The 25,184-nt window shown below is 38.8% G+C and overlaps 1 protein-coding gene and 1 long non-coding RNA gene across 2 annotated transcripts in view; both read left to right on the top strand.

Moving 5' to 3' along the window:
• ube2o (ubiquitin-conjugating enzyme E2O) overlaps positions 1–17,147 on the top strand; it is a 35,350-nt gene extending 18,203 nt beyond the window's left edge. Inside the window, exons 8-20 of the mRNA XM_060868658.1 lie at positions 1,008–1,158; positions 1,265–1,367; positions 3,358–3,697; positions 6,345–6,499; positions 7,272–7,384; positions 7,515–7,637; positions 8,174–8,263; positions 8,690–8,954; positions 10,323–10,775; positions 11,250–11,386; positions 11,528–11,731; positions 12,565–12,622; positions 13,004–17,147. Of these exons, the coding sequence (XP_060724641.1) occupies positions 1,008–1,158; positions 1,265–1,367; positions 3,358–3,697; positions 6,345–6,499; positions 7,272–7,384; positions 7,515–7,637; positions 8,174–8,263; positions 8,690–8,954; positions 10,323–10,775; positions 11,250–11,386; positions 11,528–11,731; positions 12,565–12,622; positions 13,004–13,668 (2,857 nt within the window). The 3' untranslated portion in view covers positions 13,669–17,147. The remainder of the gene's footprint in view (positions 1–1,007; positions 1,159–1,264; positions 1,368–3,357; positions 3,698–6,344; positions 6,500–7,271; positions 7,385–7,514; positions 7,638–8,173; positions 8,264–8,689; positions 8,955–10,322; positions 10,776–11,249; positions 11,387–11,527; positions 11,732–12,564; positions 12,623–13,003) is intronic.
• A 3,723-nt stretch (positions 17,148–20,870) lies between these two features.
• On the top strand, positions 20,871–24,046 carry LOC132844026 (uncharacterized). Its single transcript, XR_009648326.1, has 2 exons — positions 20,871–20,942; positions 22,612–24,046. It is a non-coding gene; the product is annotated as an uncharacterized LOC132844026 (long non-coding RNA).
• Positions 24,047–25,184: the final 1,138 nt, after the last annotated feature.

Raw genomic sequence — 25,184 nt, 5'->3', positions numbered from 1 at the left:
TGTGTTTAAAAAAACAATAGACAACACAATACCAGTCATTTATAATGATTACAATGTTCATGGTCCAGTGAAATGAGTATGCAGAGAAACTTTGACTTGAAATCACTTCACTTCTAAACATTTGATTCTGCTTCAACGACAACAATAAAACGTGTCCACTTACAGCTGTTCAGAAGCACTTTTCTGTAATCCTACTCGAACCAAGGTTAACTAATCTGATTCATTTCAAATGAACTAGATACCATTGTAAAGATTAAGCCTACTAAGTGTATGAACATTCATGTTTGTGATTTAATGGCTACTGAGTAAACTGGGAATCTTTAAACATACTGTTTCGTGACCTGGCTAATTATTTAATGTTAAGTAAGTACATGCGCTCATATTCAGGCTTAAGAAAGGGAGAAGATTGTGCACGATAGTGTCTATTATAGCTGTACTGAGACATGATACAGCCTGGGAAATGAGAGCAAATCTAAGTGACCTTCAGATCACACAGACTTTGCTCCTTTTGTTTTGCTGTGTCATACAATTAACTTATTAAACAGCAATATGTTACAAGGTTTATTTGGATTTAATTCAGACAACTTGACGTTGTGTCCTCAGTCTCAGGCAGAATGACCTACTTGGCAATGTTAAACCTTTATTAATCTAAAAGTTAACTCTTCACTCAGGAAAAAAAAACCCTGCAGGTTGTGCAAACATGGATAATTAAAAAAAATGAACATAATGCATTATTTAGGAATAATAATCTCTTGTTGCGTGCACACTGTTAAATGTATGACTCAAAAGAGAGAAAGTATTTAGGAGGCATAGGATATTCCTATGTAGACAACATGCTTTTGCTGTTGATATTTTGAAATTGTCAAATTATGTACGTCTACCTGACTGTTTTTGACTTTGTTTGAATTATTTGTAAACTCAATTCAATTAAATTAATTATATGTTACTAAATTTGAATCAAGCTGTGTTGCCAGATCATACGATTTTATGTTGTCTGATCTGTTTAGAGTGAAGCGCCTGGGATACTTTGATCACACACAGAGGCAGCTGGGCGAGAGAGCTCTGTACGTCTTTCCCGCTAAAGGAGATGCAACACGAATCACCTGTGAGGGGCCAGAAGGGGCGCCGGTCTTACCTGAAGACCCAGTCATCCGGAAGGTGAGGTGGATTCACACACACAGAAACTTTTACTAACTTTAACTCTCATACAGACAGAAAAAAAACAGCCTTCCTAGAGTTAGACGTCTCTGCTCCTGTTTTACAGGTCAAACGAATGTTTAAAAAGCACCCAGGAAAGAAGGCAACGGAGAGCGCAGAATCACAGTCTAACAGTGTGCAGACGGCTGGGAAAACGGATGAAGCTGAAGGTGAATTTGCGGGTTTATTTCTCTGCTGTTGTTCTCAGTGTTGAAAGCAGACAGATGACGTTTCTCAGTCGCTCAATTCTATTTTGTTAACCCATTACATTAGCCAATGACAGGTACTTTTATAGAGTCACTTACAAGTGAATCAGAGGATAATCTAACCTAAAGCTAATCTGTAAAGGATTTACATCCTGCGGCTCTTCTTCCATCTCACTTTGAAAATTGTGACTTAATAAACCGTTTGTTCAAAAGAAATATTGTAACAGACCAACAGTTGAGTTAATTCTACTTCTGACGAGTGCTTTCTGCTCCACTGTGAATCAGGTTCTCCTGCTATGGATGGTCACATAGATGCCCTAAATTCATAGAGCTGTACAGTTACACTTAAGTAATAGCCGCTTTAAGTGCTGCTTCAATGTCTTGCTTGTCCAGTTCATTGCCCTTCCTATGATGATGCTAAATTCTTGTCATCCTTTCTTGTTATGTCATTGATGACCTGACATTTCTTTGCTAGGCTCCACTGCATCACTGAGTTTCTCAAATGCCTTTTTGCTCCCTGTATGTGGAGTGTTTAGGGGTAAGGTTTTGATTAAGTGGCCAGGAAGTCCAAATCCACACTGCTGGCATCAGCTGTTGTACCTGCTTACAAGTTGTTTTGGATGAAAGGGTTTGCCACATGCATACATCTAAATGATTAATCAATGAAGACGAAGGCTAAGCTTACACTTGCAGAGAAAACTGATTTATTAATCAGTATATTCCTTTAAAGGCTTCAGGGGTGGATGGTTTTGTTGAGGGCAGATCAAATTGGCATGGAATTCGGTGCATGAGTCACCAAACGGAGTCCCGCAGTCTCTACCATGGCTCATAGTTTCAAACGTGAACCTTTCTTCTTCTCCTGCTGCATTTTTTTTCTCTTTGTTCCCACTGAAATAAAATTGTACCATTTTTCTAATGCTTCATAATCCCCATATCAGCCAATCAGGCTCAGGGTATGAAATATGCATCTTTTTTATTTTTGCACTGCAGGTATTTTTGTCTTTAATATCAAAGCAGATAAACTCTGGTTTAGCACTGTGAAGACTAAATCATACACTGCTTTGTTCAAGTCTTGAACGTGTCATTTTCGATTACTGCTGTGCTTTGACACTGTAGAACACACCGTTATCTGTATAAATAGACAAAAAGGAGGTCAAAGTGCTAAAATCAGGAGCTCCACCTTCTCTGTATGTAGTATGGTATCACTGTATGCAAGCAGTATTGGGTTTTCAGTGTGGCATAAAGATTAATTGAGGAAGCGATTCTGGGTAAAAATGTAGTTCTGATTAGATTGTTTCTATCTTGGCTTTGTCTGTTGAGCTGTTCAGTGCTACTTCCCAGTTAAACAATATATTTTGTGTGTAATGGTTTGAATTCTGGCAATGCAGGTTTATACTCTTTCTCTCTACCCGCTCGTCACTCGTGGGTATCTGTTTGTGGAGGTGGGTAGATGGCTCTTTCCTCCAAGTTTGTTGCGCTGACCTGTGATGTAGTGGCATTGGCAAACTAGTCCAAAAATGTTCCCCAAAAACATGTTTGGTTGACCTATTTATGATACTTTAAATTAATCAAAAGTCTTTGTGCCACCGAGCTGATACGACTGAGGTTCATGTTCTATAAAACACTGATATGCATAACAAACATTGTTGTTGATTCCAATGATCAAAGCTTGGATAATAATAATTGAATCCTTTAATAATTACTATTTTTTTAAAATGATGCAAAGGCTTATTCTGTCAATTTAAGACAAAAAAAGAATTAGTTCCTTTGTGTTTTTTTTTTTTTTTTTTTTTTTTAACTTTTTCTTTTAGAAATATTCAGTGCAATAAGAATTTCAAATATAAGCAAGCAGCTTGTGCTTGGTTTTGGGAGGTTTAGTGCCTATGTGTAATTGCCTTATTTAATTAGTATTTGTTTTTATATTAATTATTCTTATTATTCACATTTTTAATAGAGCAACAATCAGAGGCACCTCATATCTATACAGAGGAGAACTCTGGCCAACAAAGCTCCAATAATGGCCCTGTCCCAAATGAAGCAGTAGAGGAAATAAGGGATCAGGAACCTACAATGCGTCAGGCACAGTGGCCTCTACTCGGGGAGCTGGAGTCAGATGAGGACGCAGCAGAAGACACGGACGATACAAGCTCAATTACTTCCTCGGCCAGCTCTACAGCCTCGCTGCACAGCGGCCCGAGCAGAAAGAAGAGCATCCCTCTGTCTATCCGCAACCTGAAGAGGAAACACAAGAAGAAGAAGACTAAGTTCTCTCGAGAGTTCAAACCAGGAGACAGGTAAGTTAAATTTCTATTAATTGTGTAAAATGTGCTGCATTATTGTTGGATATAATTGGTGTAAATGGTGGCCAGCTCAGAGTGATACACTAGTCTGGATACACCCCTTCAGGTGAGCTGTTCAGCTCTGATGAATGAACACATTCACATGTATGTGTATCAGTCATATTGGGGATAAACATATCTAAAATTATTAGCTAACCAGTGGGATGTTCTCTGTTCTACCCAGTAACTGCTATTTTTAGCCATCAATTCCAATTAACCAACCTGCAATGATTTAACACAGAACTCTTCTTCTACTTTTGGATTTTCCCGTAAGGGTTCGCCAAAGCGAATCATCTGTTTCCACCTAACTCCGTCCTCGGCATCCTCTAGTATTGCACCATTTAATTTCATGTCTTCATTTAACACATCCCTATAATCTCCTCTTTGTCCTTCCTCTTGACATCTTACCTGGCAGCTCCATATCCAACATCCTTCTACCTGTACATGTCCAAACCATCTCAATCTAGCCTCTCTGTCCTTGTCCCCAAACCTGCCAACCTGAGCTGACCCTCTGATGTGCTCTTTTCTAATCCTGTCCATTCTCATCTCTGCTACCGCCATCTCTGCCTCATGTCTTTTGATCACTGTTCTACTTCACTCCCTCTCATTCAAACACATGTATTTTTGTTTTACTACGACTGGCTTTCATTCCTCTTCTACCTCCAGAGAAACCTCCACCTTTCCAGGTGTTCCTCCATGTGCTCTCTACTCTCACTACAGATCACAATGTCATCCACAAACATCATTGTCCACAGCGATCCCTGTCTGACTTAATTTGTCAACCTGTCCATCACCATAGCAAACAAGAAGGGACTCAAAGCCGATCCTTGATGTAGCCGCACCTCCACCTTGAAATCCTCTGTCTGACCTTAGGCACATCTCACTGCTGTCATACTCCTCTCATACATATCCTGAACTACTCTGACTTACTTCTCTGCCCCTCCTGACATCTTCACACATTACCATAGCTCCTCTCTTGGCACCCTGTCATACACTTTCTCTAAATCCACAAACACACAGTGCTGCTCCTTCTGACCATCTTTGTACTTCTTCATTAACATTCTCAGAGCAAAAATTGCATCAGTAGTGTTCTTTCTGTGCATGAAACCATACTGCTGCTCACAAATATCCACTTCCTTTCTTAGCCTAGCTTCCCCTTCTCTTTCCCATAGCTTCATTGTGTGGATCTTCAACTTTATACCTCTCTGCACATCACCCTTGTTCTTAAAGAGCCACACTAGAACTCTTCTCCTCCATTCCTCAGGCATTTCAATCTCTAAAATCCTGTTGAACAATCTAGTTAGAAACTCCCCTGCTGTCTCTCCTAGACACTTTCAGACCTCCACAGGTATGTCATCTGGACCAACAGACTTTCCACTCTTGATTCACCTCAGAACCTTCCTCACCTCCTCCTTTCTAATCTTTGATATTTCCTGCTCTGCAATATTCACCTCTTCCTTGCTTTGGATTGAGACTAGATAAACATTAGCTTTAGGATTGGGACAGATCTTATTTTCATACATTAGGAAAAATTCTCTTCACTAGTTGCAGGATTAAAAAAAAACCACAGTGTAGCCCTCAACTCTAGTTAAGTGTGTGTGTGTGTGTGTGTGTGTGTGTATTTTTATATATATATATATATATATATATATATATATATATATATATATATATATATATATATATATATATATATATATATATATATATATATATATATATATAATATATAATATGACAAACCCACTTCAGGTTTAAATCTGACGACAGATACATATAAACATACAGTGTAGTTCCATTGTGTTACTCCCCTTCTTATATACAAGCTACTTTACTAACCTTTCAAGCTTTCCTTTTCAACCCAGTCTGTTTATACAGAAGTTTAGTGGTATTATAGTCTGCTGTCTACACATTGCCTTGATGCCCGATGACGCCTGAGATAGGCACAGGCTCCCCGTGACCCGAGGTAGTTCGGATAAGCGGTAGAAAATGAGTGAGAGTGAGTGAGTGAGAATGTCTACACATTCTGAAAATATAAACCAGGTCTATAAGAGTCTTTATGAGCTCTCTTGCCAGTGAAGCATCTCTTAATCAGCCGCAGTAGGGGATATTTAACACCCTGCACACACACAGACGTGTTTATTGACCGCTCTCTTGCACTGTCTGTGTCTTACAATGTCACTGGCTTTGTTTGAAATATCAGTAAGTGTCTTTTACACACTCCCTACCTTGGGGCCTTGGTGTAATGTGAATCAAAACAAAATGTGTGTGCATGTATGTGTGTGTGTGCGTCGTTTTTGTGTTTAGTTATCATGTTGTGATGACGTGAACAAAGATCCAAAAAGAGCACTTGAAATAGATAGAGGCATAATAGAAAACCGGCAGCCAGGCCAGAGAGGCCTTTTTTAACTGTGTCCCAATTTCTTCTCATTTCTGTCTCTCTGAGGAGTCAAACTGTCGGCACGGCTATGCTTTATATAGCAGCATGTGTGTATGGTGTGCAGTGACGTATAGAATCAGCTGTTCTAGTATAAATGGAAGTGTTAAAGTTGTTAGAATTTAAAAAGTGTGCGTGTGTGTGTATGTGTGTGTGTGCACGCAGAGTGGCTGTTGAGGTCGTTTCCACGGTTACTTCAGCTGATGTCATGTGGAAGGACGGTCGGCTAGAGACAGGAATTCGTTCTAACGATCTCATCCCAATCCAACACCTGGACAACCACGAGTTCTGCCCTGGAGACTACGTAGTAGACAAACGCAGTAAGTGCTCCACTCTTACATTAATGCCATACTAACTTGCTCTTAATAAGCAGTGTGTGATTTTCCTGCTTAAATATAACATGCACTAGTGGTCGTATTTTTGTTGTTGGAACATTTGATACAAATGTAAATTTAAAAAAAATCAGCCCAGACATATTTTGTGTCTTTCATTTATTTCTTTGTACATCTTAATATAGCTAGAATATTCTTACCCAGATTTGTTCAGAAATATATGCCTTATCCAGTTCTTCAGTAATGTCACATGGACTTGCCGAAGTGATTTAGTGTGACTTAATGTAATTTACATATTTATAAACATGTGCAAAACACAAAGGAAAAATCCACTGTGAATAACTGGAAATTTGTCATTTATAATGTGATCCTTAGATTTATTTTATCACTAAATTCTTAGTTAACTGTTTGTAGCTTCATCTTCCTTGGTCTACTGGTTAATGTTTCCTACTTTACTCACAATGCTAACAAATGATACAGAAACCTTGTCATCAGTGCACTCTGCCTTCAATGAGCTCACTAGTGCTTGTGTTGTATAGACTTGTAAGTTGATATTTTTTTATGCTACACTAGCCCGGTAGCACCAGTAGGAAAACTAAAGCAGAAAACAACGAACAACAGATTTGTCTTGGCTGATTGAGTATACGGGAGAAATTCTATTTCTACTTCATTTATTAAATATTTTTAAACTAATTTGTATGCTGCCTAAATAACTGTAACCTTTTATTGTTAAGGCATAAAGCAAATGCTTGATTTACAGGCCAAGCTCTGCAGGACCCGAGCGTGTATGGTGTGATTCAGAGAGGAGACCACAAGGCCAGGACATGTGTGGTGAAGTGGATCAAACTGAACTCTACAGGAGACGATGTGGAGGTAAGAGCTTTGTTTAGCCTCACAGCCTGGTTGACGAACTTTCCTACACTTCCTTCATCAATTTTTTTTTTTGTGAAGTGTCTCGTTTCAGCCACTTTTTGTTTGTTTTACTTTGTTGCATTAATTCCAGGTGATTGGTGAAGAAGAAGACGTCAGTGTTTACGACATATCAGATCACCCTGACTTCCACTTTCACACCACGGACATCGTCATACGGATAGGCAACTCCGGGTCAGAGGAGTTCAACAATGAAGTAACGTATCTTCCATTATCACTTTCCTGAACTTCCAGTTCTGATCAAGGTTTCTTGAATGTATTTTGGGCTGATGCTTATTACAGCTAGCTTAATTATTCTGAAAAGGTTTGAAAAAACATGAAAATTGACCTGTTGTGTTATTTTGAAGTTAATTCCTGTGTTCTTGTTGACCACAGTAGACATATGTTGATATGTTTTTTCAGTTATTTACCAAACCTTTTCCCTACCACATTGTAACGAGGCAATTATGGGGTAATAATTAATCAAATAATAATAATTTTATTATATGAATATAATATGAATAATATTTGAATAGAAAAAAGCACCACACAAATTGCACCTTTTAATAGAAAAAATAATAAAATTAATAAAATAAAAAAACTTCAGATACGAGAAGAAAATACAATATAAAGATGTGTTTACTGTTATTATGTGACATGTCTGTCTAAATATACCCCTCTACTCTGTTATCTGTGTCTTGTACCCAACATGTCTGTGTCTGTATGTGTTTGTGTGTGTGTGTGCGCGTACAGAGGACTGTGGGACAAGTGTGCAGAGTTGATGTCAGCAGTAAGGTGGAAGTAGTCTGGGCTGATAACTCTAAATCTGTCGTCTTGCCCCAGGTATCTGTCCATTCATCATCATTACATTACATCTCTAGCCTCTAGTCTTTATCCATCATATATTCTTCATATATCCTGTATTTTCATATTTCTAACCAGTTCCATCGGTATTCTGACAAACAGTTTTATTATACAAGAACATTATATTTATTAGGATGTAAATCTTACACATAATTACTGGATGGTTGTTAGGCAGCATCTAAACTAAAAGTTTTTTTTTTTTTTTAATAAATGTCTTTTATTTATTTATAATCAGTAATGATTAGACAGTTTTGTTTGTTTATTGCTTTACTTTGTGTAATGATGATTTGTGAGATATAATTGTCTTATTACCATCTACGAAGTACGTGTCAGACATTTGATTTATTAAACAGGTTGAATTTTCCAACATTCATTTGATAACATGTCCATCTAACATTTTTTCAGCACCTATACAATGTCGAGTCAGAGATTGAGGAGACGTATTACGACTCGGGTGAGGGCAGCACCAGCGGTGCCTCTTCAGAGGAGTGGGAGGATGAGAGCGACAGCTGGGAGACTGATAATGGCCAGGTGGAGGAGGAGGCGGGGACAGGTGTAGAAGACTCCACCCCCAAATCAGAAAATGTGCCTGAGGTTAAAGCCTCGACGCCCTGTGCCATGGCTAGCACAGAGACACAGGGGACACCTGCTACACCTGAAATGCCTACAGGTAGAAAATGAGGGAACAAATGTCAAATAAATAAATAATTTCATCCTAGCATCTGGTATTGAAACAATATGAAACTGCAGAGTCTGAGAGATTGTAAACTAGGTACTTTGTCTCAAACCAGAACAGAATATAAAAAATATATAACTTATCTTTTAATGAGGAAAGCCTGAGGCGACTGTGGCACGGAAAAGCCACCTTGAGAGGAACCAGACTCAAAATGGAACCCATCCTCATTTGGATCATACCAGAGAGTTTGAATATAAATGATTTTAAACACTGGCAGACATTTTTGTCTTCTGCACAAACCTAACAGATGTTATCTGTGCATTAAGTATACCGAGAGCTTTACTGTTAATTGTCATTTCTTACCAGCTGTTTTAGAAACTAGTACATGGGGGTTTTAATGGAATCCACATTAGACTGTGGTTTTAATCCTGTGTGGTAAAGTGCTCATGAAGTATCTAACCCTGAGCGGATGGCGTTATTTGAAGTAACAAATCAATTGGTCAGTTTGAAGGTTTGGTCTCTATCATAAATACTACAATCCAAACTTGATGATGCATCAAATTAAAGTAGTAATCAAAGACAAGTTGCCAACATTTAGGATTCCTTTAACTGCAAATGCAGCAGCAAGCACTTAAATAATGATAATATATAGGCAAAGATTTAAATGGCCATAACAGACTCACTCACTCACTCACTCATCTTCTACCGCTTATCCGAACTACCTCGGGTCACGGGGAGCCTGTGCCTATCTCAGGCGTTATCGGGCATTGAGGCAGGATACACCCTGGACGGAGTGCCAACCCATCGCAGGGCACACACACACTCTCATTCACTCACACACTACGGACAATTTTCCAGAGATGCCAATCAACCTACCATGCATGTCTTTGGACCGGGGGAGGAAACCGGAGTACCCGGAGGAAACCCCCGAGGCACGGGGAGAACATGCAAACTCCACACACAAGGCGGAGGCGGGAATCGAACCCCCAACCCTGGAGGTGTGAGGCGAACGTGCTAACCACTAAGCCGTCGTGTCCCCCCGCCATAACAGACTTATAAAAATAATTATTTTTATATTTTTATATTATACTAAAGTAATTTCTCCTAACAGAAAACCTGACCATATCAGTGTTTTTAACCTTTTGTCAAGCAGTAAAGTCCCAGTGAACAAGCTGTTGTAGTAACTACAATCATGTGAAAAAGTTAGGACACCCCAACTGATCTTGTATTACTTGGTCCAGACTATAAAAAATTTTATTCAATATAAAATTTAAATGAGCAGTTCATACAGTCAGTTAGCATATAAAAGGTTATTCAGTAACAATCTGAGAACATTAATTCTCACTTATTTTCCTTGTGGAGGTGGAGCACCAACAAGTGAGGAGAAACCCAATAAGGAGACACCGCGGCTGGCCTTCCGTGAGCTCAAAGAAGCCCTGAAGATCCTGGAAAGCCTGAAGAACATGACAGTGGAGCAGCTGTGGACTGGATCGCCCACCTCACCCACAGCCGAGCCGACAGGCGCCACTGGCACCGCCACCCCAGCCGATGTCAAGCCCACAAAGGAGAAGCGCTTTCTGGATGACATTAAGAAGCTGCAGGAGAACCTGAAGAAAACACTGGACAATGTGGCCATCGCGGAAGAGGAGAAGATGGAAGAGGAGCGTGTGTCCGCCCCTGCTGAGCCTCAGACACCGGTGCGCTCGGAGTGGCCCAGTGATACGCCTGTCCTGTGCCAGCAAAGCGGCGGTAAACCTGGTGTCACTTTCACCAGTGCCAAGGGCGAGGTATTCTCTGTACTCGAGTGGGCACCAGGTGTGAATTAGTCAAATTTATTATTTACAAAGTATGAAAGGAGATTCCACATTGGATGTAACCTCTAAATAAGATAATGACAAATTCTGAAAAAATTGGTATTGTGATTCATATTAATATACTAATAATTCTCTAAATAGTACAAGAAAGACATTTGAAATATTGTTGGATATTCAAAAAGCACAATTTATCACCAAAGACACTGTTTTGGGGGAAAAAGAAATGTACATGTTTCCTTTAACCAAGTTATAAGATAAGAGAAAATAAGATACAAGATGAAAGGACAGCTTTCGTTTTCTCAGACTGTTCTGACTGCATGTCTAAATCATCAGTCACTCATCTGTACCAGAAATGTTTTAGCAACCTGACTGATATGAGTGAGGCAATCTGGTAACATCCCAGATGTTAATAAAGCAATATACCTGACCATGCACTTTAATTAAACTTGAGAAATGTTTTACCTGCCTGCTCTAGATACCCACACGTTTAAGAAGATGGAGTTCCAGCCAGCTGAAGCTAAGAAGTTCTTCAGTACAGTCAGAAAGGAGATGGCTTTGCTGGCCACATCGTTGCCTGATGGCATAATGGTCAAAACATTTGAGGACCGCATGGTGAGTGCATTGCATAATAAGACGCAGCCAATAAGAACTGATTTCTATCCCATTCTATCGATACATAACTTTTTGGGGAATCAAATGCTTGGAAATATGTCTGGTTTACTGACTTCAGTCCTATATGTCCCACCTCTCCAGGACCTGTTCTCAGCTCTAATCAAGGGTCCTACACGTACACCATATGAGGATGGCCTGTTCTTGTTTGACATCCAGTTGCCCAATATCTACCCCGCTGTGCCACCGCTATTCCGCTACCTGTCACAGTGCAGCGGACGCCTAAACCCAAACCTCTACGACAACGGCAAAGTGTGTGTCAGTCTGCTAGGAACATGGATTGGCAAGGTAAGAGCCCTGCCACTCATTCTGCTTATCTGGCTTTCTTCCTTTGTGTGCATTTGACAGATTTGAACTAAGCCTTGGGCCATGTTCCAGCGCTGTTTTTAAACACACTCTTGTCAGCTTCAGAAATGTATCACATCTACAGAACACGAGTGTGTACGAACAGCCAAGAGGGAAGGAGCATGTCTTGGGACTGATTACAGTAACACACATGGCCTTAGTAACAAACACTGTACAGCTGCAACCTCAAAGTTTGGTTGAAGCTCTAGTGTATATAGTTAATATACATAATTATTTATTTTCTTGCTAATGCAGATTTTTTTTTTAGTTAGATATTGGTTGCAAGTGTGTGATTTAGTCAGGCCGGATTGTAAAAAAAAAAAACCTATGTCTGTTATTTCTTAGCAACATGACTCATAGCTCCAACACAAGACACATGGGTCGGTTGAAAATGTTAAAGAAGTGTCTAAAAATAAGTCTATAGTGAAATATTTGTGATGAGCCATTATATTGTGCATGTTGGATTTTATTCTTTTGACGTGGTACAGTTGGATATTCAACCATGAGGGTAAGCTGATAAGAGGGTAAATTAAACGGTGTAGTAAGTTGGGGCTGGTTATAAAAAATGTCCATTTCATTTATACGGGAGATTCACAATTAAATGATAAAGCTCAGGAGTTAGTTTAACCCTCGCCATGGTGTGTTCCTCTCATGCCTTTAGCTTTTTATTTAGCTTCATAAGCTTTATTCGTTGCAGTACTTATTTTCTCATGCCCTCTGATCCTCTTTTAATCTTTGCAGAGCTTTTATATATTTTTTTTTTTTTGTATCCTTAGGGCACAGAGAGGTGGACGAGCAAGTCGAGTCTCTTGCAGGTGCTCATCTCTATTCAAGGTAAGTTACTGCTCTGCTGCATTACACAGCATCAAGTAATCATACAACAGTATTTATTTTTATCCAGGACAGCATGAAACTGTTAGTGAACCCACTAGCCAGGTTACTAAAGCAATGACTGACTGATACGAATTTGATTGATTAATTCGTCCAGAGCAACATAACATGTAAAGCTTGAGAAAATGAGGTACTGTATAACATGTACATAAATAAACATTAATAATATGAATAAGGGGAGGAACAAGTGGGTGGCTTATGCTGTATTATGCATCAGCTCCATACTAGCATCAGTATCAGTGCATGCATAGATGTGACCTTGCTAAGTATAAGATGTTCTATTGATGTTTAAACCATGTCCAACATGTACATTCTTCATTCCAGGCCTAATTTTGGTCAATGAGCCGTACTACAATGAGGCAGGCTTTGACAGTGACCGTGGCCTGCAGGAGGGCTATGAAAACAGTCGTTGCTACAACGAGATGGCCCTCATTAAGATGGTGCAGTCCATGACACAGCTGTTGGCACAGCCGGTTGAGGTCTTCCATCAGGAGATCCGTGAGCACTTCTGTACCAGCGGCTGGAGACTTGTGCAGCGACTCGAGTCCTGGCTGGAGCTGGACACGGCCGTGTCTGATCGTGTTGCTCGAAACGCCAGCACCATGCGGGCTGAGCCACTAGATGAGGAGGTTCCTGAGGCACTGGCGCACAGCAGTCCTACAGGCAAACCTGAAGCCAGAGGTGAGGAAGATCTTGAAGACTCTGGTCTCGGTGCTTCCAAAGACATCATCGTGAGCTCAGATTTGGATGGATCCAGAGGTGCAGAGCCTGCACAGCAGGGTGGCAAAGCGACACAGGAGTCTCAGCCATCTGTCAGGCCAAAGAAGCGGAGACGGAGCTACCGCAGCTTCCTTCCTGAACGTAGTGGCTACCCGGACATCGGCTTTCCACTCTTTCCCCTCTCAAAAGGCTTTGTGAAGAGCATGCGTGGCGTCCTGTTTCAGTATCGAGCAGCACTGAATGGCACTGGCATCCCGGAAGAGAAATAATCAATCATCCTTCATATTTTCCTTCTGAGAGCTGCATTCAATCCCTTTAACCCGCAAACCTCCAGCAAGGCTATGCTCCTTCAGCTAGCCAAGCGTTTTTTTTTTTCTTATTTTTTCTTGTGTTGTCCTAAACCCCTCTGTTGCTGTGAAAAACACCTCTTTCATATCGATTCTGGTCTCTCAGGGAGATATTGAGATGCCTGAGGCGCTTGGAGGAGGAGAAAGAGGATGACAAAAATCTTTTTGAATCACAAAAAAAGACCTATGTTGAATTTTAGTGATCTATGAGGTAGAGTATTATGAGAGCGCTGGGACAGGTACACCATTCAACACTGAAATGGCGTTGTCTTGAATCCTGAGCCACAAGACCAAAACTGACGGAGAGGATTTCATGATACTGAAACAAGCAAAAGGTTTTGCACAAAGTTTTTTTGTTTTTGACCTCTGGGCAAAAAGAAGAGTTGTTGCTTGTTCTCATCCATGTCATGGTGATGTTTTGGCTCGTCTGATTGTCATCCTCTTCGTCACTGGAGAACTACACTTCCCAGCATGCTCTCTATTCTTCATTTCCTCATAAAGTGCTGCTCTGTTACTTTCATTTTCACTTTTGAGTCAAGCTCTTTTATCATTAGTGTTGCTTGAAGGTTTTGTCATATTTTGCCCCAAACCTCACACACACACTCCAACCCCCACCCCCTTCTCTCTCTCTCTCTCTCTCTCTCTCTCTCACACACACTCACACACACACACACACACACACACACACACACACACACACACTCACACTCACACACACACACACACACACACACTCACAACTACATGTATACTGAATGTCATAAAACTGCCCAAATGTGGCTGTGAGCCTGATAATCAGTTAGTACACCTGGTTACCAAGTTTACATGCAAAAACAAACAAGACACAGTAAACTCTTTCGATTCTCAGAACTAGATCACTGGAGTTGCTTTACATCTGCCATCGAGACCTCGTTCTGTGTAGCTCATTTCTGCCTTCTCTTTAAACTCACTCCATTCATGTACAATACATTTTACACTTTTTATAAGGAAATGTTACAGTTTTGCTACTCATTGTCTTTATAATCCACAAGCAAGTGTTAAGACTTGTGCTAGACTTTGAAGAGACAAGCTTTTAAAGATCTGGGCTTGAACGAAGCGCATAGACACGATCCCTACATATCTCTCTTTCTTTCTGTCTCTCTCTTCACATCTTCTCCATCCTTTCCCTTAGCTAGTGAACATCATATCTTTCATACACTGCCCCACACTTTACGACGCCATACAATACACACTGCAGATTATTCTTAACAGGAGTTATATTCAGAAGCACAATCCCAACCCTTTTTCATGTTGTGAAATGATCCTTTTATCCAACTTTGTATGTATTCTTCTTAGGTATGATTGCATTTAGCACTTTCTTTTGAGACATTGTGTTTATGGATCAACCAGTATTATGATGTAGCACAAAAAGGGAGGTGAATATTGTATACATATCTTATTCTGACCACCAGGTGGCGACTGGAGTACTTTTTCCTGTAAACGCACAGTGTATACAGCTTGAGGGGACGTGAAAGATAAAATCGTGGCTGTTTGGAAATACAGGCTTATTGTACAGTGTATTAGCACACAATCTGGCTAAGGTAGAAACTCTGAATTTTAGACTGTTTTGCAATTTTCTTCCCTAAGCATGATAGGAAAACTGCGGCAGGCAGAAAGAAGGTTATTCTTGTTCACACCAGAAGAGCTGTAAAAGTGAAAGGTGGCAGGTTTTAATAGTGTACTCGTCTTTATAGTGTGCACCCTGTACATGCTTCAGTCTTTCAGCCCTTTCACATATCATTTATATGTCAGGCTTTTTTTTTTTCTTCAGTGTTCATCGATAAAATTGACTTGAACGATGACCTACACGGCTTCTAACCAGAAAAGACCTGATTATGCTGCATTAAATCTGGGTTTCTTGGAAACTCATTAGATCCGCAGGTTAATAGATGCATTCTAGTATTACTGCAAGGAAGGAAAACTAGTGTTAGTGTGCACACATTCAGCACATTTTCCCTGTTCATTCCTTCATTTTCACATTTCTTCATTTCATTCTTTCTTTCTTTTTTCTTTTTTCCTACTTCCAATTTTTTTCTCTTCCAATTTTTCTCTCTTCCTTTCTTGTTTCTCTCTCTCTCTCTTTTTTTTTTTTTACATGCCACCCTTTATTATTTTTTATGCTGATCAGTAAATGGATTGCTGTGTAAATTTCTTTGAGGGAACCTGATTATTTACGGTTGCTCATAGCTTTATGCATTTCACAGAAATGTGACAGAATTGCATTTTCTCCACCTTCCTGAGTATATATTTGTCAGGATATACTAGAATGAAGATGTCCAGTGAAGCACTTTATAAAACTGGACATGGAAAAGTCATGCCGTGCCTATTTAAATATAGTTTAGTTTTCATTTTCCATCAGCTAAACAGCAGGCTCTTGCTGACAGTGTGGATGTATTCGAGCAGAGAGAAATGAATCAAGGTGAATTTTGCTGGATCTTAATGGCACTGAATTGGACTATAGATGTTTGCACTGCTTTTCTGTGTTGGAGCAGGAAAATGCACTAAACTGCATGTTCCCCAGGTCCTCCAAAATTAGCCTAGGAAAGTTCTTTGTATTATAAAGATCTTTATCCTTTTATTGAACTTTAATCTTTCGAGCAGTACAGTCCATCTCCATTCTGGTCAGTCTGTGCATCTCCCACAAAAGAACAGACATCAGTGGATCTTTTTTTGTTTGAGTTTTTTTTAATTAGTTTTTTATGTGTTGTTTTGGGAATGTATCATATTGGACTATTTGGGATTTGGTTGAAATGCTGCTTAATTCCAGCCCTGTGGATCTCCACTAATTAGGAATTGGTTCAGGACATGGCCCATGTTTAACTGCGTCTTTGTCCTGCTGATATCCTGTTGCTCAACTTTGACATCCAACCCTCACCAGTTCTGCTGCAATGAAAACAAATGTGAAGTCTTAAAACAAATCAGACATCAAGCACATGAAGCTCTGACCCGTTTTTCTCGCCTCATGTAAAAATCCACCTTCAGTCCTGTTGACGAGAGACAACAGCCAAAGCATGTAACATGTCGCTTTAAGCCTTCCGGCTGCTCACAAGACTTGACTGTATGATATAGAACATTTCCACAGTGGCCTGTATTGGTAAACTAATGAGAAAAAAAAACAAGATTTGTAGCCTGATTTCCTCTGTACAGAAGTCATGACTATATATAAATACATAGATTATATATATATTTAACAAACATGAGTTCAAGTGATTAATGTGAATGCTTGGGGCATATTAATTGCGGAGTGTGTGTTACTGTATTTTCTTTTTGTTCCTTTGTATTTTTTTAACAATTTATTTTGGTTGCATTAAAAATTCAAATGTATAAAGTGAAGCATTAAACTCTTGGTCAGCAGAACCAGAGATCTTGTTTGTTTCTTTTTCTAAATAGATCTGTTTCTGAGGGGAAAATCCCATTATTTAAATTTGACTTACAGAAGCAAGTAGCTGAACTAGCAATATCTGGAAACCAAAATCTGTCGTTATAGCAAAATCAGGGCTACACAAATGCTTGTACCGAATACTAGATTTCACTCGGTTTAGAAAAGACAAATTGTATACAAAAAAGTAAGCAAAATAAAGCATTTTAATGAGTAGACTGACTGTTGGACCCCCAAATATAAATTATTTATATTTAATTAATTGATTTTAAATATTATTCATTCATCTTGAGTAACCACTTTGTGTGGCGCTGGCCCAACTGCATAAGTGTGGATGCAGAGTTTATCAGGGGTAGACTGTGAGTAAGGCAGGAAAACACATAGAATTTAACATTACACACACACACACACACACACCTTCACATCTAGGGGCAATTCAGTGTGGCAAATTCACCACTCATTCAATTTACTGTCATGTTTTTGGAAGGTGGAAAGAAACCAGAGAACATGCACAGAAATTACACAGACAATAACTTAAGCTCAAACCGTGGACCCTAGAGCTGTGTGGAGGCACCTTGTTTTGGGAAAACAAGTGAAATTTTGGGAAATTTGGGAAAATGCTGTGGTGTCGACTTTTTTCCCTGTTTGTTCATCGATTTTAATCAGCAAATAGTATATTAGAGATAGAATATAACAAATGATCTTACATTATCTATGCTGTTTAGTTTTCAATTAAACAATTTAATATTAGTCATTCCACATTTTATCTCCATCAGTGGAGATTCAAAAACAGAGCAGAGAAAACTGAAAAAAAAATGTGTTCATAAAGTGGGGGAACGGTTTTTGCAACAGCACTCGTGACCAGCAGGTGGCGGTAGTGCACCTTTCACCAATTTTTTTTGAATGCGTGCGTTGTAGCTACCAATAGGTGGCGATCCTGTTTGGCAGCCACCATAAAACAAGCGGAAGAAGAAGCTGTTTTGGGTGAGGTGAGTGTATGACTAATTTAGTATCAGTAAGAATGCGCGCAGTTAACGTTTTTTATTGCAAGACGCTAATGTTTTTTGACCAGTTTTTAAAAAAAGAACAAAATTGCAGCAGAATGTGGGCTCATCCTGATGATGGCAAAAATAAAGCTTTGTAAAGCAATGAAGCTTCTCTACTAACTGTTTCCAAAAGAGTTCATTAGTCGAAGATTTTCAGCATGTTGAACACCAGTGACACCTGGTGGTCAAAGGCAAGCATAGCAGGTAGCATATTGGTGTGTTTCCATTTTTTTTTTTAAAAACAATAAAGGTTTTGCTGTGAATCATATCAGTACTAGTAGATGTTATTTTAAATTTTTATACGCTGGAGTGATTGCTATGTTTTAGTAAAGTTCTAGTCTTGAACAAATGTATTCATAATTAACAGGCTTTCTTATCTATATTAAAAATGGATGTGTTTTGCTTTTTTCAGCTATACATCACTGTCTATCCTACAGGGAAGAGATTAAGCACGCGGAAAAAGTACACGGATTAAAGCAGAGTCAAAGTCAGGAAAAAGGAGAAAGATAGAAAAAGTGAGCTGGTGCTCTCAGCTCAAATAAATAATCTATACAAACTGTGTAAAAATTTGGTATCTCAGGGCTAGAGTTCACGTGCTGTACTCTGAATTTCGAAAGAAAATTTAAAAACACCAGGATGGGGAAGAAATCTGATCTAAGTGACTTTGACCGTGGCTTGGTTGTTGGAACCAGACAGGCTGGTTGGAGTATTTCAGAAACTGCTGAACTCTTAGGGTTTTCACGCACAACAGTATCCAGAGTTTACACAGAATGGCGAGAGAAAGAAAAAACATCCAGTGAACGGCATTCCTGTGGGCGAAAACGACTCATTAATCAGAGAGGTCAGAGGAGATTGGACCGATTAGTGCAAGCTGACAGGTCAGCGACAATAACTGAAATAACTATGCGCTATAACAGCGGTTCACAGAAAGGCATCTCTGAAAGCACAACACGTCGGACCCTGAAGTGGATGGGCTACAGCAAAAGACCATCATCTACTCCCATAAGGCAAGTACAAAATCAGGCCTCGGTGGTTTACCACAGTTGGATAGCTGAAGCAGGGAAACCATTGCCTCATTCAGAAATTCTCAATTTGCTAATAGTTGTGTAAACCATGGATTCAACCTACTGTGTATTCATTCTTTATCCTGGTGGTGGTGTAAAGATGTGGGGAATATTTTCTTGGCATGCAAAGGAGCATTGTTTAAATGCTACAGAAGTATTGTTGCTGGAAATATTTAACACATCTTAATCTCATCCATAATCTTATAACCTATAAGCATCAAAGCATGTCATCTGACTGATCACCTTCAACCTATGATAAGCTGTTTCTATCTTACAGGATGGGTCTTTTTCAGGATAGCCCCAACCCCATCCACAAGGCAGAGGACCTCACTGAATGGATTCTATGAAACCATATGCCGTTATTCACATGCTGTGTCCTTGACAGTCAGTCGAACACCTGTCATTAGACACCGTTCTCCGCCATCATCAACAAACTAATTGCGGAATTGTCTCTTCTATGAAAAGTATATCTTTTGGTGTTCATCCTATTATCGTAGCTGCTGTTAAGGTGCATTGAAGCTTCGATTATGGCTTTTTGTGAACTTAAACTAATAATGTATAATAATGTTTTTTTTTCTTTGTATTGACTGTATTATATGCATGATATTTAAATGCAAAAATAGCAACCAAATCAGAGTGTGGCCACTTTATAGAAGCATCATATTCAAAGTGATGAAGCTTTAAGTTTCTTTTTGAATGTAATCACTGTAACTATTCCTTCACATGTGCATCTGCAATCAAAGCCAAGCTTTCCAGAGTATTTAAGAAAAGCAATGTGTGAATTTGTTATTTAGGTTGCTGTGCATGTGTTTTCTTTTATCGCTGCTATTTCTTTTGTCACACAAAATATTTGTTTACTTAAATAAAGTACTCTGTTCTAAATATGAATTGTCCTTTTATTTAAGGTAAAACGCAAGAAGGGTCTAAATGTCATAAGATGTCTAGACAAGCAGATAAGTCAAATTGACTGAGCAACAGTTAGGTGAGTTTTGGATTAGCATGTGAATCTCGGCTAATAAAAAACGTGATGTGAGTGTTGCTACCTCACAGCTCTAGTGTCTCCATCCAGCTTTCCAAAGGACTGACTCTAGAACCACCATGACCCTAACAAGAGTAAAGCATTTACTGAAGATGAGTAAATGAGTCGTAGCAATTCTGCTAGCTCTTCAGATGGTGTAGGATGTTAAATTAGGAATAGTTGATAATGGCGCAGTCTCTTTAGGATACATGATTACAGAGAGGTCTGGATGCAGACTGGAAATCATTTATGGAGTGTTGCAACAACGATACATATTATGCCGGCATGAGCCTTTGCCTGTTGTAGATATTAGACTATATTGGGGTAGATGGGAATGAAACAGGAAGACACCTGTATAAAATAAAGAGACAGGTTGGTGTAGTGAGAGCTAGAGAAAAAATGATTGGAGGACATTTCATATATACATATAAAATATATATGGACTATGTTTTCCTACAAAGCAGAACAAGAGGTTATGATTAACAAATTGCTGGAGAAGGGAATAAAATATTACATAAATTAACCAGGCATCATTGTATATCTAACCTGGCGCTTCTCCACGCCAGGCCAGATGGTGGCACTAATTCACCATAACGCTATTAAATAGAAGAAAGAAGAAGCAGTATTATTATTATTTTTTGTTAGCAGAGGTGAGTTTTTAAGTTAATTTGCTATCAGTACTAATTTATATAGTTTTCATTGTTAGTCTCAAAACATGAAGGGTTTATGAGCAGTTTAAATATATAGCATGTTACATGATAGACTTTGTATCAGCTTTGATATGACTAGCGTAGGTCTGAGCTAGCCATTTAACTAGCCATTATACTAGTCATTTAACTAGCCAGGTAACTACCCATTTAAGTAGCCATTAAAATAGCCATTTAACTAGCGACTTAACTAGCCATTAAACTAGCCACTTAACTACCCATTTTAATAGCCACTTAACTAGCCATTTAAATAGCCATTATACTAGCCACGTAACTACCCATTAAACTAGCCACGTAACTACCCATTAAACTAGCCATTTAACTAGCCACGTAACTACCCATTAAACTAGCCATTTAACTAGCCACGTAACTACCCATTAAACTAGACATATAACTAAAATATGCTGATCCAGAAGGTCTATGCTGCAGCCTCTTGCACATCACTTTAGATCTCATAGTTTACAAGATCAACATAAAAGTTCCTAACAGTGATGTGCAGTAAACTTATCCAAAAGCCTGTCAGTCTCAGGGTGATTTGGTTCCTTATAACCTTCTGATATAGAGTATGCAAGCCTTTACACACAGTTAAAATCCTGGCAATTAGGAGGTTTATATGCATGTAACCGGATAACAACCAGAGTTATCTCAACAATGATCTTTGGTAAATGACTTGAAAGATAATAATGATGATAATAATAAATAATAATAAAAAAGATAATAATGCCAGCAAAATAAAAAAATGACTACTAGATTCATACAATATACTGAATTAATCAGTAGTTCAGAGAAGTCAGAGAAGTTTAGTTCAGAGTAGTTCAGAGAAGAGAATCAGAGAAGTTTACTCTGTTTATATTACCAGACATGACAACCTTGATGGATTGTAAGCATTTTAACTGTGTAGTTAAATACATGCTATCACTCAAATACTTATATATATATACACATATATACACATATATACATACAGTACTGTGCAAACGGTTTAGGCAGGTGTGAAAAAAATGCTGTAAACAAAGAATGCTTTTAGAAATATAAATAATGAGTGTTTATTTCTGTCAATTTACAAAACGCAAAGTGAGCAAACAAAAGAAAAATCTAAATCAAATCAATATTTGGTGTTACTACCTTTTGCCTTCAAACCAGCATGAAGTGATGGCACGACCCCCACAGAGCTCTGATCTCAACATCATCGAGTGTGTCTGGGATTACATGAAGAGACAGAAGGATGTGAGAAAGCCTACATCCACAGAAGATCTGTGGTTAGTTCTCCAAGATGTTTGGAACAACCTACCAGCCGAGTTCCTTCAAAAACTGTGTGCAAGTGTACCTAGACGAATTGCTGTCAAAGGGTGGTCACACCAAATATTGATTTGATTTAGATTTCTCTTTTGTTCATTCACTGCATTTTGTTCATTTATGAAAAAAAAATGTTTAATACTTCCATTTTTGAAAGCATTATTTGTTTACAGCATTTTTTCACACCTGCCTAAAACTTTTGCACAGTACTATGTATATATATATATATATATACACACACACACACATTAGTTTATTCTTAATGAACAGGATTTCTGACCCTGAAAGTGTTAAACACTTGTTGTTTTCTTTGCAGTTTATATTATTGTTTGGCCTTAAGGGAAACAGACAGAAACAGAGATGAAGCAGATGCATACGGAATAAAGACCTGTCTGGGGAAAAGGCCGAAAATTATGTCATTTCCATCCCCCTCCAAAAAAGTTGGTGGTGATTGGCAGGAGCTACATGGACTACCTCAAGGTTGTTTAACTGATTCTTCACTTTTGGGACTGTAAATTCCAAAAGGAAATTCAAAACACTGGGATGGGTAGGAAATCTGATCTAAGTGCCTTTGACCGTGGCTTGGTTGTTGGAGCCAGACGGGCTGGTTTGAGTGTTTCTGAAACTGCTGAACTCTTAGGATTTTCACGCACAACAGTATCCAGAGTTTTCACAGAATGGCGTGAGAGAGAAAAAACATCCAGTGAACGGCATTTCTGTGGGAGAAAACGTCTTGTTAATGAGAAAGGACAGAGGAGAATGGCTAGACTGGTGCAAGCTGACAGGAAGGCAACAGTAACTGAAATAACCATGCGTTATAACAGCGGTGTACAGAAGAGCATCTCGGAGCGCACAGCACGTCGAACCCTAAAGTTAATGGGCTACAGCGGCTCAACTCCCGTAAGTCAAGTACAGGAACTCCAGGTTACAATGGACACAGACTCACCACAGCCTGACAGCTGAAGTAAAGTCACCTGTTTTGACAAATCTTAATTTGCAGATCGTTTCAGTTTTTATCCTAAATAACATGAAATCATGATTATTCATTCTGCTGTGTATTAACAATTTGTCTGATGGTGGTGCAATTTAAATTCCACACTACAGGAAACAACAACAAACATGACAACAACAAATTTTGTTGACAACAATTTGAGTTGACTTACACACCCCTGGTACCTGTTATTATTTCGCTGCATGGGTTAACAACACTCTTCCTCTTAGAAGTAAATGTAATTACAAATGAATACCAGGTTCTTCTGCTGATCAACATTTTTATCCTGATAGCAGTGGTCTATGTTCGATTACATTGTCCCCATGGGAGATTTTGGATTAATGCATTAGATATCGTCAAAATAGATAGTTGGAATGATTGGAAAACATTTGGAAGAGCAATGTTGATGTCTCCAACACACTTCCAGATCCTTGTAAAGTCTATGCCATGGTGAAATAAAGCTGTTCTTGTGGCTAATAGTGACCCAACACCTTACTAACATCCCCCCCCCCACACACACACACAGTGGTCACTTCATTAGGTAAATATCAATGTAACAAGATGAACCTGATTGTCCATGTAAACGCACTGTAAATATAACTAATAAAGCGGCCACTGGTTCTATGTCTGAATGGTTGTATATAATGTAAAATATTTATTATTTTAGGTCATGAAATATGAATCATTTTTCATTTGTGCCAATGCATGAAATGTATGGAACGTGAAATAAAAGCAAAATAAAAACAAACAAACAAGCCAATCTCGATAAAACTTCTAAAGTTTATGTTGGTTTAGTTTGGCCTTGTAGGTTCAAGGGCATGATTACAGAGGAATAAATGCATTACTTCCATATTTTTCATGAAATGTGTACATCATGTTAAGGAATAAGTACGAGGAATGACTTTACCGTATTATTTAATATTTGTCGACACATATTGACGACTATGTAAGCAACAGTAAAAGTCAAATAGTTTGTGCTTTTTGCTGTTAGCTGTTTGTCTCGATAAATGATATTGTAATTAAATAAAGCAGATTGATGTTGGTTAAATATAATTATGGTGCAAAAAATTGTGCCACAATTTCTTGGGTTGCTGGTTCATGTATAGGTTAAGTTAGATACTCTTGTTAGTACCGTAGTGGCACACTATTTTAACATTCTGCTTAGTGCAACAGTATTTGGCTTGGGACATATCCTAAAGACATAATAAAATGGGGAGTATCTTGAATATATTAGTTTTGTTGAATGCTGTTATTAAAAACTATACAAATACTCAAGGCTTAGAATTCAGTCCCGGATATGTGATGCTTACAGTCCACATAGAACCTATTTATGTGTCAAATATTTCTAATTCCATCTCGATTACCGTATTTATCCTGTTTATTGACTTGGTGGATCTGGAGACTACCCCAGGGATGTCAGAATTCAGAATCAGGTTTATTGGCCAAGCGTGTTGACACACACAAGGAATTTGGTTCCAGGTGTTTGTGACCCAAAAGTACAGACATAAATAACACTATACTATACAAGATAATATTGTATATATTGGGGATGTGGTAGCTCAGTGGTTAAGGTATTTGATTACTGATCGGAAGGTCATTGGTTCAAATCCCAGGTCCACCAAGTTGCCACTGCAGGGCCCCTGAGCAAGGCCCTTAACCCTCAATTGCTCAGGTGTATAAACTGAAATTAAAAAAGTCACTCTGAGTGTCTGCTAAATGCTGTAAATATCTTGGTCTTGATGTGGGAATACACCCTGGATTGGACATGGGTCCATTGCAAGGTAACATGCGTGTGCACACATTCATACCTAGGGGCAATAATGTGTAGCTAAGTTTATCTACATGCATGTTTTTGGGAAGTGGGGAAAACCAGAGCATTTGCAGCCAAGCCATGCAGA

This window comes from Tachysurus vachellii, chromosome 4 (assembly GCF_030014155.1).
Source record: "Tachysurus vachellii isolate PV-2020 chromosome 4, HZAU_Pvac_v1, whole genome shotgun sequence".
Classification (NCBI taxonomy): domain Eukaryota; kingdom Metazoa; phylum Chordata; class Actinopteri; order Siluriformes; family Bagridae; genus Tachysurus; species Tachysurus vachellii.
Note: the sequence above shows the minus strand (reverse complement) of the source record. Positions and strands in the feature narration are given on the sequence as shown.